This window comes from Morus notabilis, unplaced genomic scaffold, assembly GCF_000414095.1.
Source record: "Morus notabilis unplaced genomic scaffold, ASM41409v2 Scaffold245, whole genome shotgun sequence".
In the NCBI taxonomy this organism is placed as follows: Eukaryota; Viridiplantae; Streptophyta; class Magnoliopsida; order Rosales; family Moraceae; genus Morus; species Morus notabilis.
This window is the reverse complement of record NW_010363297.1, coordinates 189,089-209,016: the sequence shown is the minus strand read 5'-3', so window position 1 is coordinate 209,016 and position 19,928 is coordinate 189,089. Positions and strand designations below refer to the sequence as shown.

Below are 19,928 nucleotides of genomic sequence, written 5' to 3'. Positions count from 1 at the left end.
TGAAAAATAATAATTGGATACACGTGCATTCCATAGAGCATATTTCACCGTAACAACAACCCACTAATTTAACACAATTGGTGATGTTTTGTATGGAGAAAAAAGAAGATTAAAAAAAAAAAAGGTAAGACTTTTTAGCTAGCCAGTTTTCTGGTTGACTGATGCACAACCTAGCCTTTGTAAAAGAAAGTTCTTTCACTTTTTTTTTTTTCTTTTGCATTAAATTATATTTTCACATCTATGCACTGGTACGCATGGGATTGGAAGTGCAAAGATAGTATCAGTATATATGTGTGTGTATATATATATGGCCGTCTTGTAGAGTGGAGAATGAATTGGACCATTTCAGACACATATCGATCCATATTATCACATGGTTTATGGACTGCTACACATCCTGATCTTTATGCAGAATTCAGAAACTAGAAAGCTTTTTTTTTTTTTATAACATTTTGCTTCAAATTTTTTATTAATGAAATGTTTTTCTTTTATATTAGTTTGTAACTTTTTTACAAATTAATCTGTAGCATATATATATATATATATATATATAATTTATAAATCTAGTTTTAGCATTTAGGGTATAAATAGTATGTAATATATTATATGATGTAAAACTGTTGATACGCGAAAAACTAATATTAAGGAAAAAAGAAAAAGAAAAATTTGTTAGAAATCTAATGATATAATGTTATAATGCTTATATGAAGAATAATTATTGTATATCTGTTGATTCGAGCATGTACATACTAAAATCTGGATCTGGCATGATAATCATAACGGAAGTCATGAATATGAAAATTGACATAGGCTTTTCATGTAGAAATTTTCAAATGGCATGGCATCCCCTCCAAACAAAAAGACATAACATGGCACTCTAATATAAAGTTGAATTTGATATGAAATTAACAAAAAGAAAAAGAAAAAGAAAAAAAGGACCGGCCATTTTTTTTTTTTTTTTGGACTTTTAGAAAACGCCGTTAAGATCTTTACTATTCAATGATGGGTAGCAGAGTATTCTAGAGCAATCATTAATGGGATATTTACCTTTCTATATCTTATTTTTTTGATTTATTCAAAAATTATATCTTTAATTTTTTATCTCGTCAAATGTATATCTTCAAATTAAATTTAATATCTAAATTTGTACCTTTACTCAATTAACTCTCGATTTTAACTTTAAAAATACCTAAAATACCCTTAAATAAAAAGATAGTAAAAGAAGAGAAAACTAAAAAAAAGTATAAACTTATGTTTTAACCTTAAAAATATGCAAAATATAATTGAAATCGTGTTTTTTTTGTGTTTTTATTTTTTATTTTTTTATAATATTGAAAAGTTTTAGTTTTCTTTTTTCTTTTTTCTTAAGGATACTTTGGTCATTTTAAAGGCCAAACTCAATTATTGATTGAGATAAGCTACATATTTGTATATTAAATCTAATTCGAAGGTATACATTTAATAAGATTAAAAATTGAAAATATAAATTTTGAATAAACCTAAAACTGGTATAAATATATAAACATCCCATCATTAATTTTGGTAGTAGCTCGTTGAGGGCCATGTAAAACATCTCCCCAAGTAGTCATTATGTTTGTATTGTTAGGCTTCTTAATGTCCTAAATATATGGAACAACTGTTACTGAAAAAGTGACTTTTTCTTCGTCCTAAATTTTAAAAGGATATTTTACACATTTACTCTTCTTAACTTGTATGACTTTAGCAATTTGACCACTAAACTTTTAATTTTGGCACATTGTTCATTAAGTTGTAAAATTGTTATAATATGCACTATTTTGACAATGGTTGTGTTAAATTAGTGTCGAAAAAACATGTGTTGAGGGCCATGTAAAACATCTCCCCAAGTAGTCATTATGTTTGTATTGTTAGGCTTCTTAATGTCCTAAATATATGGAACAACTGTTACTGAAAAAGTGACTTTTTCTTCATCCTAAATTTTAAAAGGATATTTTACACATTTACTTTTCTCAACTTGTATGACTTTAGCAATTTGACCACTAAACTTTTAATTTTGGCACATTGTTCATTAAGTTGTAAAATTGTTATAATATGCACTATTTTGACAATGGTTGTGTTAAATTAGTGTCGAAAAAACATGTCCGACGAAAAATTCTAACATCCCAATTCAAATATAACATAAATTTTTTGATTCTTTAACTTTTAGTCTCTTAAATTTAATAAAACATTTGAGCAAATTTAGTAAAATAGAGCATATTGCAATAATTTTACAAGTTCAGGGAGTTTATTGTCAAAATTGAAAGTTTGGGAGGCAATTTGCTAAACTACGCTAAGTTCAGAAGGCAATTGTGCTAAAACCCCTTATAAAAAAATTTAAAAAAAAAAAAAAAAGTTGCCAAAGGAAATATACGACTATACAATCATGCACGTACAGTTATTTTGAGTTATAACATTTGTGTGTGAGAGAGAGAACATCATTTCTATTTCATATTTTTATCCCATTGCAATAATTTTACAAGTTCAGGGAGTTTATTGTCAAAATTGAAAGTTTGAGAGGCAATTTGCTAAACTACGCTAAGTTCAGAAGGCAATTGTGCTAAAACCCCTTATAAAAAAATTAAAAAAAAAAAAAAAAGTTGCCAAAGGAAATATACGACTATACAATCATGCACGTACAGTTATTTTGAGTTATAACATTTGTGTGTGAGAGAGAGAACATCATTTCTATTTCATATTTTTATCCCATTAGTGATTAGATCACGCATGCCAAAATTTTAAAATAACAGAAGTACGTACATACATACATACACACACACACACATATATATATATATATATGCTCGCTTCATTACTGGATCGATGAGAATTAGACAAAAATCAACATGGTTTAAGATAAAGATGAGCGATTTTCTGAATGGACATTTAAAGAAATTTATTGAATCTGATGGTCTATGTGCTTACCAGAATAAGGAAGAATATTCCCTTTTATCTTTATTAAAGAGGAAAACAAAAGGAATGATCAATGTTGTAACCGGTTCCATTTGTGTAGTACAAGTTATGTTTGTCATTGGTCACCTCGATCTGATCTTTAGAGAGAAATTTAAAATATGGCTTTATATATGACGACTGATATAATATATAGAATTCCATTGAAAATGAGAATTTGGTTAGCGAGGAATATGGGTCTTCTGTCTTCATCATGAGATTCCCTACCCATACCAAACAGTACTCTAAAATCTAATTATCAAGCTCATGAGATTGCTTTTATTTTATTTTATTTTTTCCAATTTTTCTTGATTAATTGAACCTTGTTTACTCAAATTAGCTTATTATTTCAATATAACTTTTCAAGATTATTCTATTTCATGAAGTGATCATTCAATGATTAAAGCGAATTAACGTACGGCCACCCCTAATCTAGTTATAGCTAGCTAGCTCTAGAAAAAGAAAATAAGGTATATTTGCATAAGATCAATAAACCAAGAGCGAAAAAACGTAACATAGATCATAATAACCTTGTGGAATGTATCAATTTAAGGCTGATCGTCTGAAGTACATATAAGATGTAACACAAAACAACAAACTCGTTGAAATAACCAATTGATTCTTGGAACTGATTGATTGTCTTTATTGATTCAAGAAAGGTGGTGCATGTACCGTGTACGTAGAGCCAGTCAAAAGCTAGAAAATGGCTAGCGCTGAAAAACATTTGTACGTATTTTCACAAAAACAAAACATTTGTACGTCCAAAAGCTTTTTATGCTTTTTCATTTTCCTCATTTCCGTCTTCTCTGGGTCTATATTTCCTCATTAAATTCCCTGTTCAACTGATAGAATTATGATCAAGGTTCGATTTTCCACGTCCTTTCAAATAAGAGTTCCAATCTTAAAATTGACAATGTTTATTTATGTGGTGGGTATAAGGGGCCTGCAGTACTGGAATAGTGAAACTTAGGTCGTGAATGAGAGGATTATGATTATCTGCACCATAGAATTTTCAAAAGTCCAAAATTGGTTGGAAAATTAGGTGGCATTTGCCACGATCGAACTGATGAATTTGACTATCGTGTTCTCGTGTTCCATACTTTTTAAAATCTCTCTTATAATATCATGTGAGGTCAATTGATAAAATGTCATTTTAATAGAAATATTAATTATGTTAATATCAATTAAAATCATACCACTTAAAATATTGTAATTGAGATGACAACATATTATAAAGGAGACCCGAAAGGCACAGTACTGTTGTAAGCCAAATCCAAAAACTATCAAGGTTTCAAAAATTGCATGCATCAAACAATATCACAACTAATTCTATTAACCAGACACAATTTCTTTGCAATTTAATTATCGGATTCTATCACTATATGCACATATACTGAGTAATGTGAAAAACCATATTCAGATAAAATCAGACAAAGGAGGTTAACCAAGTCTCGACTCCTACGAATTCCAAGTTCAAATATATGTTGTGTCTCAATTTCGCCATCCTAAAATTCTAAATTATGAGAGTAATATTGATAAGCTTATGAAATATTAAACTGGTTGACTAATTATATTTTTAGAAATTTAAGATGATATTAGACTGCATAAATATTAAGATACTACATAGAAAAAGAATTTGAATCTGTAAATAGGTTCTTCAGATGTCGCTGCTTATTGGATATAATACCACTGCATGTTTTAATGTGGTCTCATTATTACACATTCATTTTTTTTTCTTTTTTTTTTTTTTAGGCTTGAGAAACCTATCCCACACTAAACCTCACAATGCTATAGAAGAATTTAAGCAATTTCACGTAGCAATTGAGAGCATTTTATGATGTTTACGTCGTGATAATAAATAACTCCTTAACATGTCTCATTTTTAATAACCTATTGAGAGACATTTCAAAATATAAACGTACAAACAACTTAGAAGTGTAAGTACTAAAGCCTCTTATTTATGATTAATCAATGCATACATACATATATGTATATATAATCCAATCTGTCAAATGCTTAAGAACTTCCGTGAGTATAAAAAACTTAAGAGGCTGTTTTTCAGCATGAGAATAAGATGATGAAGTTTTTTGTTGGTTTTTTTTTTCCTTTCCTTAATTGCTAGGAAGTGTGAAAATTTTCTTGGAATACGGATTACGGGTTAAACCTATTAACCTTGACCGTTGATTCACAAACGGCCCAACCTTAGCCCTTAGATTAGAATTAGCAACGCATGCTAATTTAAAAACCAGTCTTTCTGATGTTTATTGGTCGTTCTACCTTTTCATTATTTCTTTCCGATCGATATGATCATTCGCTATGCACTAGGACCTCAAGTACTTTGATCTTATTAACACTCGCGCTCTGCGTAAATTGGAATTACGTCGTCGTTTAATTATCTAAATGTCATTGTTCCCTTCTACGTCACCGTCAAAGAATAAGTCATTTAGAAAAGGATTATTTTCCACTACCACAACTTGGGGTAGAATACATTCTGAGGAAGACCAAATAGAATTATACGTTAAAAAGCCTATAGTTCAAAGTATAATACTGCTTTTCGTGGCCAGTGAGTCAGAAACGTGCCTTGTATAAAATCATATTTGTATTTTGTTGACCTCTAAGAATAGAAAACATAACAAGTAACAAGTCATATAAACTATGTATATATAAATAGAACTGAAAGGAACGAGTAAAAGAACAAAAAATGGGGCTCCAATGCATTCAAATGATGCATATCCAAGTGCTACAGGTTTGTCCATACCAAATTAACCCAAAAAAAAAAAAAAAAAAAGTGGAAAAAAAAATACTGGCCTAATCTAACCTAGCAGACTTTGGTAACTGAAGCTAAGTTCTAGTAATTTCATACAAAAGACCAGTTAATGAACATGAAGCAGATGCAGTGAGCACTTTCTTCTTCGTTCAAGACCTTCCAAGCCACTGCTCTCTCATATGAAATCGGCCTTCCCATGCTCGACATGCAGATTCCGCCTTGAAGACACATGAAACCCTAAACCACAAAGAAGCAAAACATGTGTGATCAGTATCGTACTTGCAAGTCTTTTTAATTTGTCTTGCTTGATACATTATCATCTCTTGCTTCAATTTGACATTGTATATCATTATTAAGTTGTGTAGGTAAAGGTAAAACAAACCCGAGTCCCACATCGTTTAAATATAAATGGAAATCGTAACTTCTAAAAATCTTAAGACACTCCACTTAACAGGTTGATCTTTCTAAGATAGAAGTTTTAAGTTCCATTTGTGCTTCCAGATAACTGCATTGTAATATTTTCTTTAACATTGCTTTCCAAATCTTCTAAATTCTAGCTGTTGTGAGTAAAACAAATCATACCCTATTGCTTGAATTCCGTTTATCTACCAATGGAACTTTCCCTTATCTACTATGATGTATCCTGTCTTTAGACGGATTATAAATTTGTACTAATATATATACCTGCTGCATTATCTGAGGGAACTCAGAGCAAAGGGTCTTTCTTCCATTGTCGTCGAAAATCTTCTCCAGTGTAATGTCTTGAAGCGCGACCAAGGTCGTCTCCAGCATGTCCAGTCCCGCTTGGTTTGCAAATGTAAAAACGGGCAATGCCTGCAGAAGCCATAATGTAATAGATTATAGGTGAGAACATTGGCAAGAAAGTACATGACATGAAACAAAATTTTGAACTAAATTAAACTTTTTTTTTTCTTGAGCAGCGACAGAGTTAGAATTTATTTATTTTTTTTTTTTTTCAGGATCATGACATGAAACAAAATGTGGAACTTAATTAACAGTGTAATAAATACTATTTCCTATAATAAAAAAAAAACAACATAATAAATACTAAAAACTTCATGATAATATATTTTTTTCTTTATTTGAGTTTTAAAATTTGAGATAATGAATTCAAGCAAATAATAGAATAATAGGATAAAACTAAAAGTAAAATTTAAGAGTGCAGACGAAACTTTTCAAACATTCTCTCATAAAGTTTAAAATTAGAAAATTTAGGGGAACAAAATTATAAATAAATAAATAAATAAAGATAAAGGAAAATAGCTCCCCGGAACCATGCTGGCTCCGTCCCTGCCCATGAGCGTGGGCAAATGAAGGAATTCTTAGGAAAGGGGTTAAGCATATACCTTCAAGGAGCAGCACAGAACTGCATCTGAGTGATGCCACAGGGACTTGAGAATGGATTCGCTTCCTTCATTTTTAAGTAGTTCCACCCCAAGATAGCACCTAAAAAGATCAAAAGCAAACAATGGCATAACTCAGTCGCTCAATTTCAGGAGCAAATAGCTGACTATATGTTTCATATTATTCATGCATAAATTTATACTATCATAACTTGGTTATGACCTTACTACACTCTTAGACCATCGGTGTATTGCATACACAAAAATAATAAATAGGTACTTAGGAGAGAACAGCTCATGTGACTCACCTATAGCTTTGACAAATCCAACGAGCGAGCGTCTGTGCTTCAGGAGTGCCAGGTGGCGGCCTGAGACCGACGTTGGAGCCAAAGCCAGAAGGGGAGAGAGCGAGTGCCACTCTCTGAACTGAGGCTATGATACTCCGAACATACTGGCGAGCCATAGCAGCAACACTTTCTTGAAGGTGCATTTCGAATGCAAACTGGAATGCTATTGTCATCACAGACTTTCTGTTCCCAGAGTTGCCAGCATTATCACCAGATGTCCTGTTTCCTGTGTGGCCAACTTCAAGAGCAGACGCAAGATCGAGTGTGCGGTTCGGACTGGGGGCGTCCTGCATGTTATTTAATGTTGTAGTCAAGAAATTCGTTTCTCAAACAAAGACAGGAAGGAAAGCCTTAAGAGAAAAGCAGATTATGTTGTTGTGTCATATGTGTTTAAAGGCTTACCACCCCAGAATCTAGAGGAATGATGCGGAATCCCGAAGGTAGAATAGGTGCATCATCAGAAAAGGAAGCATCAATTGGAGCAAAGATGAGTTCGGCACAGGTACCAACGGCATTCTCATCCACTCCACTACAAAGCTGTGGAGAAAAGATAATAAGGAAAAAGAGATTAAAATGACTAGAAAAAAATAAAGGCCTATTTGTAAAGGAACATAACATTTTCTGCTCAGAATAAATGTAAGATTCAAGTATATTCTCTGATCAAAGAAGGAATAAACTTACTTGCAAGAGGAAAATGTCAACTGGCATTATCATATCATCTTGATAGTGGCCCATATTCTCAAGCTTAATGACCTCCATGAACTGTTACAAATAGCAGAACTGTTAAAGATAAGCCAGCATTGGAAGTTTTTTCCTACTTGAATGAGCTTAAGAAAAGGGTAGATAACATTCAGAAATTTGATGGCAACATTCCCTTAATAATTTTTCTCACCTCTTCATGCTCAATTGTGTAAGCCAGTGGAAGAATAACCTGACCACCAAAACTTCCAGCTCTAGGTACCGGCAAGCTACACGGAACAGCTTTAATGGCAGCAGCTGAGTAAGCATCGATGTTGCTGTCCGCCCACTCTGACCGGTGCTCTCGCAGGAATCTTAGAAGTATTGCAGGTGGCACATTCTACAAGAACAAAAGAACAGAAAGAATAAAGAACATGTTTACTTACTTAAGTAGTATGGCTGGCCTTACTCGCCTAAACACACTTTAAAGTTTAAACTTTACCTGCAACAACATGGATGCTTTGGCACATAACACCGAGTTGCTTGCGGATGGGAATCCATTGGCATAAGGAAGATTCATTCCCATCATCTTGCTTGGCGACGAGTTTACAAGAAGGGTAACATCATCAATGCCATCACTTTCTAACATAGTCCATCCTTCGTCTGTAAATCCATTGACCGCTTCATTGAAACCCCTACATCATGAAATGTATAAAGTTGAGCATAAAAAAAATCAACAAATTGTTTCAAGAAACCATATGAAAGTTTAATATGAACGCACTTGCTTAGTTTCTGACTCAGCGCACGCAGGGCTGCAGGTCTTCTTCCCCATCCAGTGGCATTCGGTTGAGAAACTTCTTGAGAAATCTGCCTCAGATGGCGTAAAGCCTGTTTGCAAAAGATGAGTCTGCATTAGAGTTTAAAATCCTGAAATTCCAACCTTATTCTATCATAGCTGAGATATCGTGCTTAGTTTTCTTAATTAATAGTTGGTATGTTTTGGCATTACTGCCTCTCTGTTTTCCACAAAATATTTTTACACAAGACCTCTCCCTCCCACGCAACGCAGACACGGGGCACTACTCTTTTAGTCAGCATATAATAAAGATTTAACTAATGCTTGCTCCAAGGGGAGGAATTTTCGCAGCTTGCAAAATTAGCATTCTGATGAATGAGCTTCAAATAAGAAGATAAGAGAATGTCACTAACAAAATATTGAGTGGAGAACAGTATTCTTACAGCTGTAGTTGTCTTCTGGGCAAGCAAGGTTGACGACTTGTAAAGTGGGCGCAAAACTTCAGGCACGCTCCACGGCTAGTTTGGGAAATCAGATCAAGCAAATCTAGTAAATATAACAAGCTAATGCGCTAATTTTGTTTCGGATATACAAAGAAAAAGAAAAGCAATCATGTACCTCCAAGTCAATGTGATCGACTACATGAATGATTGATCCACCACCTTCACAAGGCCGTATGAGATACCCACTTGAGAGCATCTCTGCTCTAACGAAATTCTGCACCGGTGGCATGCTCGGACCATTCTGAGTGTTGTTCAATGATCTTTCACAAACCTTTCACAAAATCACAATCACAATGGTCCTAAAAATAAGCTTGAAAGGCAACAAGGCAGGACTGGAAACGATACTACAGCAGAAAAATTGACAACAGAATCAAAACACTCATGAGTTATGCATATTACATACCACAAGACTACCATCTTCCAAAACAGAAGTGTAGCGCAACAACCAGAAATCGCGAGCAGGTGCCAAGGTAGTCGGTGCATAGAGCTAATTCAAGCCAAAAGGAAAATGCAGAACTTTGTAAGAAGGTACACTCAACACAACACACTATTAATCGCAATTTTTTCGAGTGTGAGTAACCACCATAGAACAAATAATAGCTTACCTGCATGTAAAGCAGTTCAATGGTTCCACCATTTCCGGTGGACAACATGTTTATGACATCCACAGCTCGGCAATCACGGAACCATGAAGGCCGATCTTTGAGGATTTCAGCGACCTACAGAGGACATCATTGATTAAAAAAAAAAAAAAAAAAAAAAAGAACTCAACCAAAAGTAGCACAAATCATAACCAAGTTGATAGAACTTACTCTTGTAGGTTCTAAACCCACAAGGCCGCATGCACGTGCTGCCACACCAGTGCAACCGTGAGAAATAGCAACGATTCCTATGGAATCCGGACCAGGCTGCACATATATGTTTGTACTTTTTATGTCAGCATAATAAGAGAGAATTGCAAGACTACTTTGTATCAGAACAATTCTCAAATTGAATGTCAAGAAAAGGAACAAACTGAAGCTATAAAATGATTGTTTTGATCTGTACCAGGAAAAAAGATCCTGATGCTTGAATGTTTGTACTTTCATGATGGAATGTTACAAATTATAAATAGTGATGTAAAATAAAGCGAAGAGAACAAAGTTGTAATAATCTTGTCTCTAGTCGCTAATATAAGTCAAATCTCATTTTGATCCTTAATTTTTAAAATGTCTTAAAACAAGTCTTCAATTTACCAAATTATGATAAATCTCAACTTTTAAAACGTCTTAAAACGAGTCTTCGATTTACCAAATTATGACAAATTAGTTGTTTCATTCATTCGACTATTAAAATCTCAGCGGTGCAAGGATTTTGCTTATAATTCAGGACGTAAAGATGAGATTAATCCAAGTTCTCATTGCCACCAACAAAACCAAGAAATAAGATTATGATACACACACACACAAAAAAAAAATAAAAAAATAGAGAACAATTAGAATTTTTAAGTGGCTGCGATTTAGGGGAGGAAAAAACAATTGTATAGAAATGATATCTTGTCTGTGCATGTTGCTTAGCAGATTAGCAAAGTTACTGTCCTTCAATAAATGTCTCGATAATAACGAAGAGCAATGAATAGTGTTTCAAGACAATGAAATTAACGAAGAGCAATGAATAGTGTTTCAAGACAATGAAATAATGCCAAGGGGGTGAATAGTGTTTCAAGACAATGAAATTAACGAAGAGCAATGAATAGTGTTTCAAGACAATGAAATAATGCCAAGGGGGGAGAGAGAGAGAGAGAGAGAGAGAGAGAGGGAGAGAGAGAGAGAGAGAGAGAGAGAGAGAGAGAGAGAGAGAGGAGTGACCTTCATCCCAGGCATTTGGACCCACTCCACAGCAGTTCCAGTGGCCTTTGAAAGAAACTCTGCTAAAGTTTCCTCTGCAATGGACAGAAGTCTATAGAAAAACAACAAAGAGAGCAATCAATCTCGTTTAGCCATTGGTAAAAATAAGACAACATCAAAAGACAAAAACAAGGACAATGGCAATTGATTTCTGATGCACAACAAGGAATGAAAAGGACGCATCAAGAAGTATAACCAAAAAGAGAGAAAAAAAAAATCACCAACCCTGCAGGGCTGGCATCCCTTGGTGGATGCTGAGGAGTCAAATGGTGTTGACCACTTGTCACTACCGATTCACAACTTGTGTCTGTCGTAGCAAGGGGCGCCTGCAATGCAACAAAGCCACTATCTCAATATCCCATAACTCAATATACATATATATATATATGTCATAGTTACTTTTGATAGATCAATTTAAATAACTCTATGTGACATTAAATTTGATGAAACATTGAAAAGGGTAATTCGGTGATAAAAAATTTGATGAAAACGGAAGTTACTTTTGATAGATCAATTTAAATAACTCTACGTGACACTAAATTTGATGAAACATTGAAAAGGATAATTCGGTGATAAAAAATTTGATGAAAACGGACAGTTTTAAAAATAATTTGTTTTTTACACAGAAGAAGATTGATTTTGTTAAGCTGATTTAACCCATTTCGTAGTTAATACTTATTATGACTTAATTAACCAAAATGACTGGAACTTTTTTTTTTTTCTCGGAGTGGGATGATTTGAACTCTATGCATTTTGGCGGAGTAAGGTCCGGTCAAAAGACAGGAAATTTGATGAAGAAATGAATGAAAAAAGATTATAAAAAAAAATGTAGAATAGAATATATTACATTCTGAGTCTGTTGACGAAAGTAGGTGTTCTCATAGACAAGCTGCGAGACTTGCTTCTGCAACCTGTCGTTCTCCTCCATCAAAAGCTTATTCATGGCCGACAGTTTCCTGTTCACAGCCTGCAATCTCGACGCCTCTTTCCTCTGCTTCTCTCTACATCTGCAAAAACACCCCCAACCATCTTAATTATTATTAACCAAAAATAAAAAATATTACGACCCTTTTTTCCAAAACTAAGAAACATGACCATTAAAAAACTCGAACCTTCGGTTCTGGAACCAGACTTTGATCTGCTTAGGCTCGATATTGGAGAGGATGGGGCATTCCCTGATAAGTTGCTGGCGGCGCATGGAACTGGGCTTTGGACAATCATGGTAAAGCCTTTCTAATGCCTCCACCTGCTCAGGCGTATATCTTACGTACTTTCCATTGTCCATTGCTATACTACTACTCTTGCTTCCTCCCTCCTTGCACCCCGATCCAGCAGTCACCGCCATCATTATTATTTTTTTCTTTCACTTTCACCCGCCCCCCCACCCCCCCCCTCCAAAAAAAAAAAAAAAAAAAAAAAAAAAAAAAAAAAACAACATTAAGACATATTCAAATTTTTTCCATGGAAAAATAATAATAAAACTTGAGAGAGAGATTTTGCTTGTTTAATTATTTTCATTACCCCCTTAGAAAGTCTTGGTTGCTAGTGGAGAAGATAGTAGCCTTGTGGCGATCAATAATAATAACCACATCAAGCTTAGAAAAACCGAAAGAGCAAAACTTTCTTTCCTTCTGTTTTTTTTTTTTTTTTGGTTTTGTTTTGTGTTGATGTGTTGCGATTGAAAAATGGAGAACTCAACGAGAGGAGAATGATAAGCTAATAAGTCATGCCATGAACGTGAAGAATTCTGGAGATGTTGAATTGTGATGATCTTCTGAGGAGATGTTGGCGATCAAACAAGATAATATGCTAGATAAAGATAGATACATATATACATATATGTGTATACACAAACACAAACGATCTCAAAGGGAAAGTTTTTTTTTGTTTCTTTTTTGGCTGATTGCTGTGTTTGTTGGGATGGGAATTGCTTATTAGAGGAAAGCTTACAAAAATACCAAGACACAAGGCGAGCGACAAAGTGGAACAGAAGTCCTCAAGTATAAAACCAGCATTTCTCGTTTTCACATCATTTTCTCTTTTTCCTTTTACTTTCCTCTCTCTCTCTCTCTCTCACTCTCTCTCTCTCTCTCTCTCTCTCTCCCTCTCTCTCTCTCTCTCTCTCTCTCGCTCTCTCTCTCTCTCTCTCTCTCTCTCTCTCTCTCTCTCTCTCCCTGTAGCTTTTGCTGCTGTCGCTGCTTTTATTATTTTTCACTGGGTAGTTTTTTTTACCGCGACACGTAACTCCGTTAATTTTATCGATTTTAAATTTAAAATTTAAATTTTATTATAATAAAAAATTATTAAAAATTATTTCAATTCAAATTGATAAACTAAATATGTTTTTAGAATTCGTTTATTTTACTGATTTAAATTTTTAATTTTAATTTTAATATAATTAAAAATTCTTATTAAAAATTATATTTAATTTTTTTATTATAATAAAAAAATTCTCACATAAAATCACATTTTAATTTAAATTAATCTCTTTTTCTTTTATTTATCTCTCTTCTTTTTTGTGGTAGAATTTTATTTCTCTCACTTTTTTTTTTTTTTTTTTAGAATTTTATTTCTCTTCTGTTCCGGTTAAGAATATGAGGAAAGCAAATCCAGAACCCTCTGAACAGCGCGTGCCATCACGCGCTTTTCAAAGCCTTAAAAAGATCACTGTTACTCAGCTTTGTCTTTTAGCTTGAATCCAGAATAACAGCAAATTACATGGGCAATTTTCATTGGATACAATAATAGTTAAAAAGATATATTAAGTGGATAAAATCATAAGTTTGGTAACAACATTTAACAGCCAAATTTGTTTATTTTTAGAGCATATCTATTAGAATAAGGATTAAAAAAAAACATCTTGTTTTCAGGATGCATATGCAATCTAAATCTCAATTATTAAATGAGTTGTTCACTAAAATATTTGAAGCGTTCATTAAGCAGTAGTTGACAGCTCAATTTAATAATTTTGATTGTTTTTTTAATCATCTGATAACTGAAAAATAAGATGCATATACATCTCAAAATTTTTGTATGTATCGTATTAGTTCTACCTTGCATTTCTTTTCTTACTTGTAAAACAATAAAGCAAGGATGAATTCATTGGTGCATGTCGACCTATTAATGTTTGGCAATTTGGATCCTGAATTTTTATTTTTATCAAATAGGACCTTAAATTTAAAAATTTGTTACAATAATGTTCCAATAGCTAACATATGTTGATTATTGGACGGAAATTGCACAAAATATCTACACAAATTCACCCTCAAACTTTTTGTTAGTTGGCAAGTTGGACAATGAACTTCTTATATTTTGATATTTTAAATCTAATTGTCGTCTAACAATATAATTGACGTCTATTATTAATTGGACTGCATTATTAAAGATTGTAAAATTTAAGAAATAAAATGCTAAAGTTTAGGGTGTGACATGAGAATGACAAAAACTTTAATTCGAGTTGAGATGTGACTTTATATAAGAGCTTTTATACTATAACAAAAAAAATTAGATGTGACTGTTTCTGAGAACTTTTTACTGTAACAAAACTCAAATTTTAAATTCAAATCGGTAAAATAAACGGGTCAGAGTACATTAATATAATTTATCCTTAAGAGAATAGACTATCGGTATTGGAATGAGCATCTCTTAGCATATCGAGTCCGACTCTATATATGTTGTTATCAATCCTCAGAATTCTTAACATACGTAAAAATTGACACAAATACTAGTAAATTAGAAATATCTCCTTCCGGGTCAAAAAAAAAAAAGTACAGATATTCATTAATTTTGCGTTTTTCATAAGAAACAGCCAGCTTAAATTTTCTAAATTCAACTACTATTGGTACTTTGGAGTTTTATTACGATTTTTTTTGTTTCAATATTGACTCATTTTTTCGTGTCAAACAAAAATATTGACTAATAAAGGAACTACGGATTATTGAATCCATACGGTGTATTTGGTTCTAAAAAATAGTAGAAGTACTGTAGAAGGAAAGAAAAAATTACGAGAGAACTGATCTTTTCTTATTATTATTTTTTTGTTTGCATATAACAAACAGTTAATTATGTGAATACAAACATATATTCAACCTCGGAACTAATTAATGTCAAATTTCAAGTGTGAATAGAACTATCACGATTTAGATATCCCTCTGTATACTCCTTTGAAAAAACCCTAGCAATTACAAGTATATATAGATAGAACTACAAAATTTAGCAAATGTGCACGTTTATGTGGCTTTTACGTGTTTTGCATGTTGTAAAACTACTTAGCAATCTTCTAATCAATAGTATTTGCCACCCATATTCATATGATTCAACCTATTAAGTTAACTATTTATATATATATATATATATTTGACATATATATAAACATTACTAGCTAGTTTTAGTATTGTGGTCGAATTCTGATTTTTTTTTCCTTTTAATTAATAAATTAGAGTAGGGTTTGTCAATATCATGATCTCACATCAAAAGAACGTGTCCTCGTTCATGAATTGTCCAAAATCGTGTAAAATGAGAATTATAAGTTGTCTACGTGTTCCAACTTAATTCTTCCTCTCTCGTGCACATTAATCTTGGTTAATTTCGACCTATGTAGTCAGTATAATGTATCACGTGCTAACCTTTTTTTTTCAAGTTTTATGCCTTAATTATTGACTTTAAAAAAAAAAAACAAAAAAACAATAGTTCGTGTATATCCCTAAAAAAATGTGTGCGTATCAAAAGCCAACAAGTTTGCAATATTCTTGGTTAAGCATAAAACCGGTTTGTAAATTTGAAAACCGGCTTAGAAAAGAACAATACATTGCCGTCGGTATAAATGACTAATATACATGACTTTTAAGAATTAGAATAGTACATTAGTACTCCTTAAAGTGAGTCTAAAATTTCATTACAACTAGATAAATAACAAAAATTACGGCATGTTTTTTGTCCAAAAAACTCAAAAAAAAAAAAAAACAACTCGAGTTCTAACTTTATTCAAGTTCACGTTCTTTTAAGTTTCAACTTTATTCAACTTTACTCAACTTTATTCAAGTTACAACTTCAACTCAAGTTATAACTCAAATTTAACTCAAAAACTACACTCAAATTACACTCCAAAAGAACAACTCCTTTAACCACTCAGACTAACTCAAGTAGTTGAGTAAATATGCGTGTATCCACCAAAAGTTCGGGTCGCATACAATGTAAAAAACAAAAAATACTTTTATTATTAAGTCGTTTTGATTATGAGCTCTCATGACATGGTCATAAGAGGGTTGAAATTCGTAGGCACACTTATTAGAAGCAAAAGTTGGGGAGTGGCACACCCAACTTTACCAAAGACTCGGTCATTTTAAGACTGTTCACAAAGGAATACGCCTTTTTACTCTCATGTAGCCAATTTTTCATATCACAATGATAAATGGGTCAAAACGTTTTACCCAACACCACAAAAGTCAATAGATGGTCCTCCCATCCATTTCTATGGCCTTCCAAATCTCATCTCTCTTCAAAGTTGGCCGCCAAAAGGGGAAAAAAATTATAAGATCAAAAGGAGGGGAAGAAAAACAAAAGTTAATTGGTTAAGAATTAGCAATGGCAGACCAACTTAAGTGGGTGTTTGATAAGCCAATGTTCCACACCTCAAAGATAAGACTTGAACACTTTGTTTTTTTTTTAATTTAATTTAATTACCCCTTTAATGGTTTACTTTTTTTTTTTTTTTTGCCCCTACCCCCACCCTCCAATTAATCATACATTATTTTACAAGAAGGCCTAAAAAAAAGTTTACCAAAGTCCTAATCTTAGGCTCACAAAAGATAATCAACCAACGTCAAATGGGCCAACTTATCAAAAGATGAAAGAAAAAGGGTGATCATGGCAAATTTTTACCATTTTATATGTTGTATATTTCGTCCAATTATTGCCATTATTTTTAATTATCTTACAATATGTCAACGGCTGTAATACCAGCATGTGGGCTGGTAAAAGTGATAACATACCCCGCCACTCGCGCTTAGTAGAATAGACTATAGAGAAGCGTGCCACCGAAGAATGGAGCTTAAGATATTCTTTTTTTTTTAATTAATTATAAGGGATTTTTTTTTATACGTCAATATACCAGTAAATTCACAGTCTATTTAATTCGTTAATTCGAGTTAAGATATAATTTTATATGAGAATTTTTTTATTATAATAAAAAGTTAAATAAGACTATTTCTGATAGTTTTTTACTGTAGTAAAACTTGAATTCTAAACTCATTTTATTATAATAAAAAGTTAAATAAGACTATTTCTGATAGTTTTTTACTTTAGTAAAACTTGAATTCTAAACTCGAATCGGTGAAATAAATAGGGCTTAAGATTTTGTTCAGTTCACCAATTTGAGTTTTCAATTCGAACTGATAAGTAACTTTATGTGAGAATTTTTAACTATAGTAAAAAATGTTAGATTTAACTTTTTGTGAGAGTTTTTACTAGTAAAAAAATTGAAATTGAAAACTCGAATCGGTAAAATAAATAAGACCTAAGTTTTCTATCTATCACAGTTGTATAAAATCACGTAAAATTAAAAAAATACGTAGATCTAATGATTAAAAGAACTTAATATATTGACACATTAAACGTATCAGATAATCTCTTTAATTATAATTATAATTTTCTTTTACTTAGTTAATTATGAAGTTTAATTGTTTAATGACCGATGACAGCTTGATAAGTGTCGATTGGAGTGAAGCGTATAATTGACGCCAGCAGACCATATCTGGGTGTGGTCCACACGTGTGGGCCCAAAAAGGGTGTGGGTCCGGCACGCGTGAAGACTCCATTCTCAGCTTTACAACGTGCTCCTCACCAGCCATGAGCCATGAGCCAACCCCATGTATACCGGTTTTTTCTTTCTTTCTTTCTTTTCCATTAATTAAAATTTTTCTTTTTTATTTAATTAAGAAAAAATTATATTATCCTTTTTCCGAGGGCCAAAAAAAGGAGTGTGTAAAATAGCCACGCGCCGGTAGAATAGAATAAAATTATTTTTCTTTTTCGTATTTAGATTTTAATTAATGATTCCTGAGGGATTAACAATCAAGACAAAGTTACTAAATGCAAACCCCAACTCTTTTTCAATTTAGGGGTGTTCGCATGTGGAAAATCGTTGGTTTTCCGCCGGGCAGGTCATCAAAATCGACCCACCAGTTTTATAAAAAAAACTCTAAAATCGACTACCAAATCATGAAAGGGAAATCTTACAACAAATCGATTTTAGTTAGTTTATGTTCCTTGGTTCAGGTCAATTTTAAAAGACTAAGAGGACGTTTAGAATGGGGATTCGCGTTATGATTCGAATTATAGTTCATAATTTGTTACAGTATTTTCTCTCATAAAAAATACACGTAAAACGAAAATGATTCTGAATCATAGTTCTGAATCCATGAACCAAACGTACCCTAAGACAAACTGTCTCAGCATAAAAAATTAAACAGAGCACGTAAAATAGATGTCTGCAAGGACATTTTTCTTCATAATGAAACATCGTCTCGTTCACTCATATTTATATTTTTACATATTGGGATACATATATATTTGTGTCTAATATATATAAACACATACATACATGCATGCATTCACTCATTTTCTTACCAAACTGCAGTAATGAAATGTAATGAGAAAAGTAATTATTTAGAAAGTATATATATATATAAGAATAAGAGGGGATCGTCAATTTCCTTCCTAAAAACACTTACCTATTAGAATTTGAAATAAGAAACAATCTAATTTCTTTATAGTGTTTATTAAGATTATGAATATAATATATGCATTGATTAATGCTATATGAGTAAATTTAAAATTCATTCCTTTAGAAAATCAACACTAAGGAAAAAGAAGTGAGAGTCCCTTCTAAGATTCCTCGTCTCTATATTGTATATAAAGCTCACAAATCTACCATTTCTAATATATTAAATAAAAATATGAAATAAAAGATGACAGGTTTCTTCATGTGAAGTTATAAGCACACTCTAATATATATTTTTCATTCATAACTCCTACAATAATTCTTTTTTTTTTTAATTCACCTAAACCTAATTTTTAAATTTGAAAACAAATGAAACTCAAATTAATATGTCAATTATATAGCTTATATACTAGTAATGTTAAGAGATTTTAACAACATAGCTAGAAGAGACTCCAATAAGATATACATACATATATATATATATATATTTTGCTGAAATCTCCAATGACAATTTGATAGATAAGATTATAATTCTTAATAGAACTCGTAAGATTTCTATAATTTAACGAAAATTGTGATGTATGGTGAATACAATTTTTACGTAAATGGCATGTACTCATGGCCATTGATTCCAGACTCTTTGGCGACATTTGATCTAATGACGTAAGATTAGATCACCCATTCCTAGCGCTAGGGAGGAATATTCTAAAAGGAAACGTGAAGAAAACTTCCATTCTTTATCCCACAAATAAATAGGAACAAAAAAGATGCACAAAATAACTAAAATATTGAACAAAATTAAGACACGTCAAGAATCTAAAATCTGAATCTCCATTTATGTGTTTGAATTGCAATGTTAGAGAAAACCAACATACCGACAAGCGAAAGAAAAAAAAAAAAACA

At 32.3% G+C, this 19,928-nt stretch overlaps 1 protein-coding gene across 1 annotated transcript; it reads right to left on the bottom strand.

Moving 5' to 3' along the window:
• Positions 1 to 5,655: 5,655 nt before the first annotated feature.
• Positions 5,656 to 12,690, bottom strand: LOC21394007 (homeobox-leucine zipper protein ATHB-8). Its single transcript, XM_010104104.2, has 18 exons — positions 12,418 to 12,690; positions 12,153 to 12,312; positions 11,531 to 11,631; positions 11,267 to 11,357; positions 10,232 to 10,327; positions 10,025 to 10,138; positions 9,823 to 9,906; positions 9,535 to 9,690; positions 9,360 to 9,434; positions 8,902 to 9,008; positions 8,623 to 8,815; positions 8,335 to 8,520; positions 8,124 to 8,204; positions 7,845 to 7,979; positions 7,404 to 7,729; positions 7,099 to 7,198; positions 6,416 to 6,565; positions 5,656 to 5,968 (listed from the first exon to the last, which is right to left on the bottom strand). The coding sequence occupies exons 1-18, from the start codon at positions 12,651 to 12,653 to the stop codon at positions 5,822 to 5,824; spliced, it is 2,538 nt and encodes an 845-aa protein (XP_010102406.2). The 5' UTR covers positions 12,654 to 12,690; the 3' UTR covers positions 5,656 to 5,821.
• Positions 12,691 to 19,928: the final 7,238 nt, after the last annotated feature.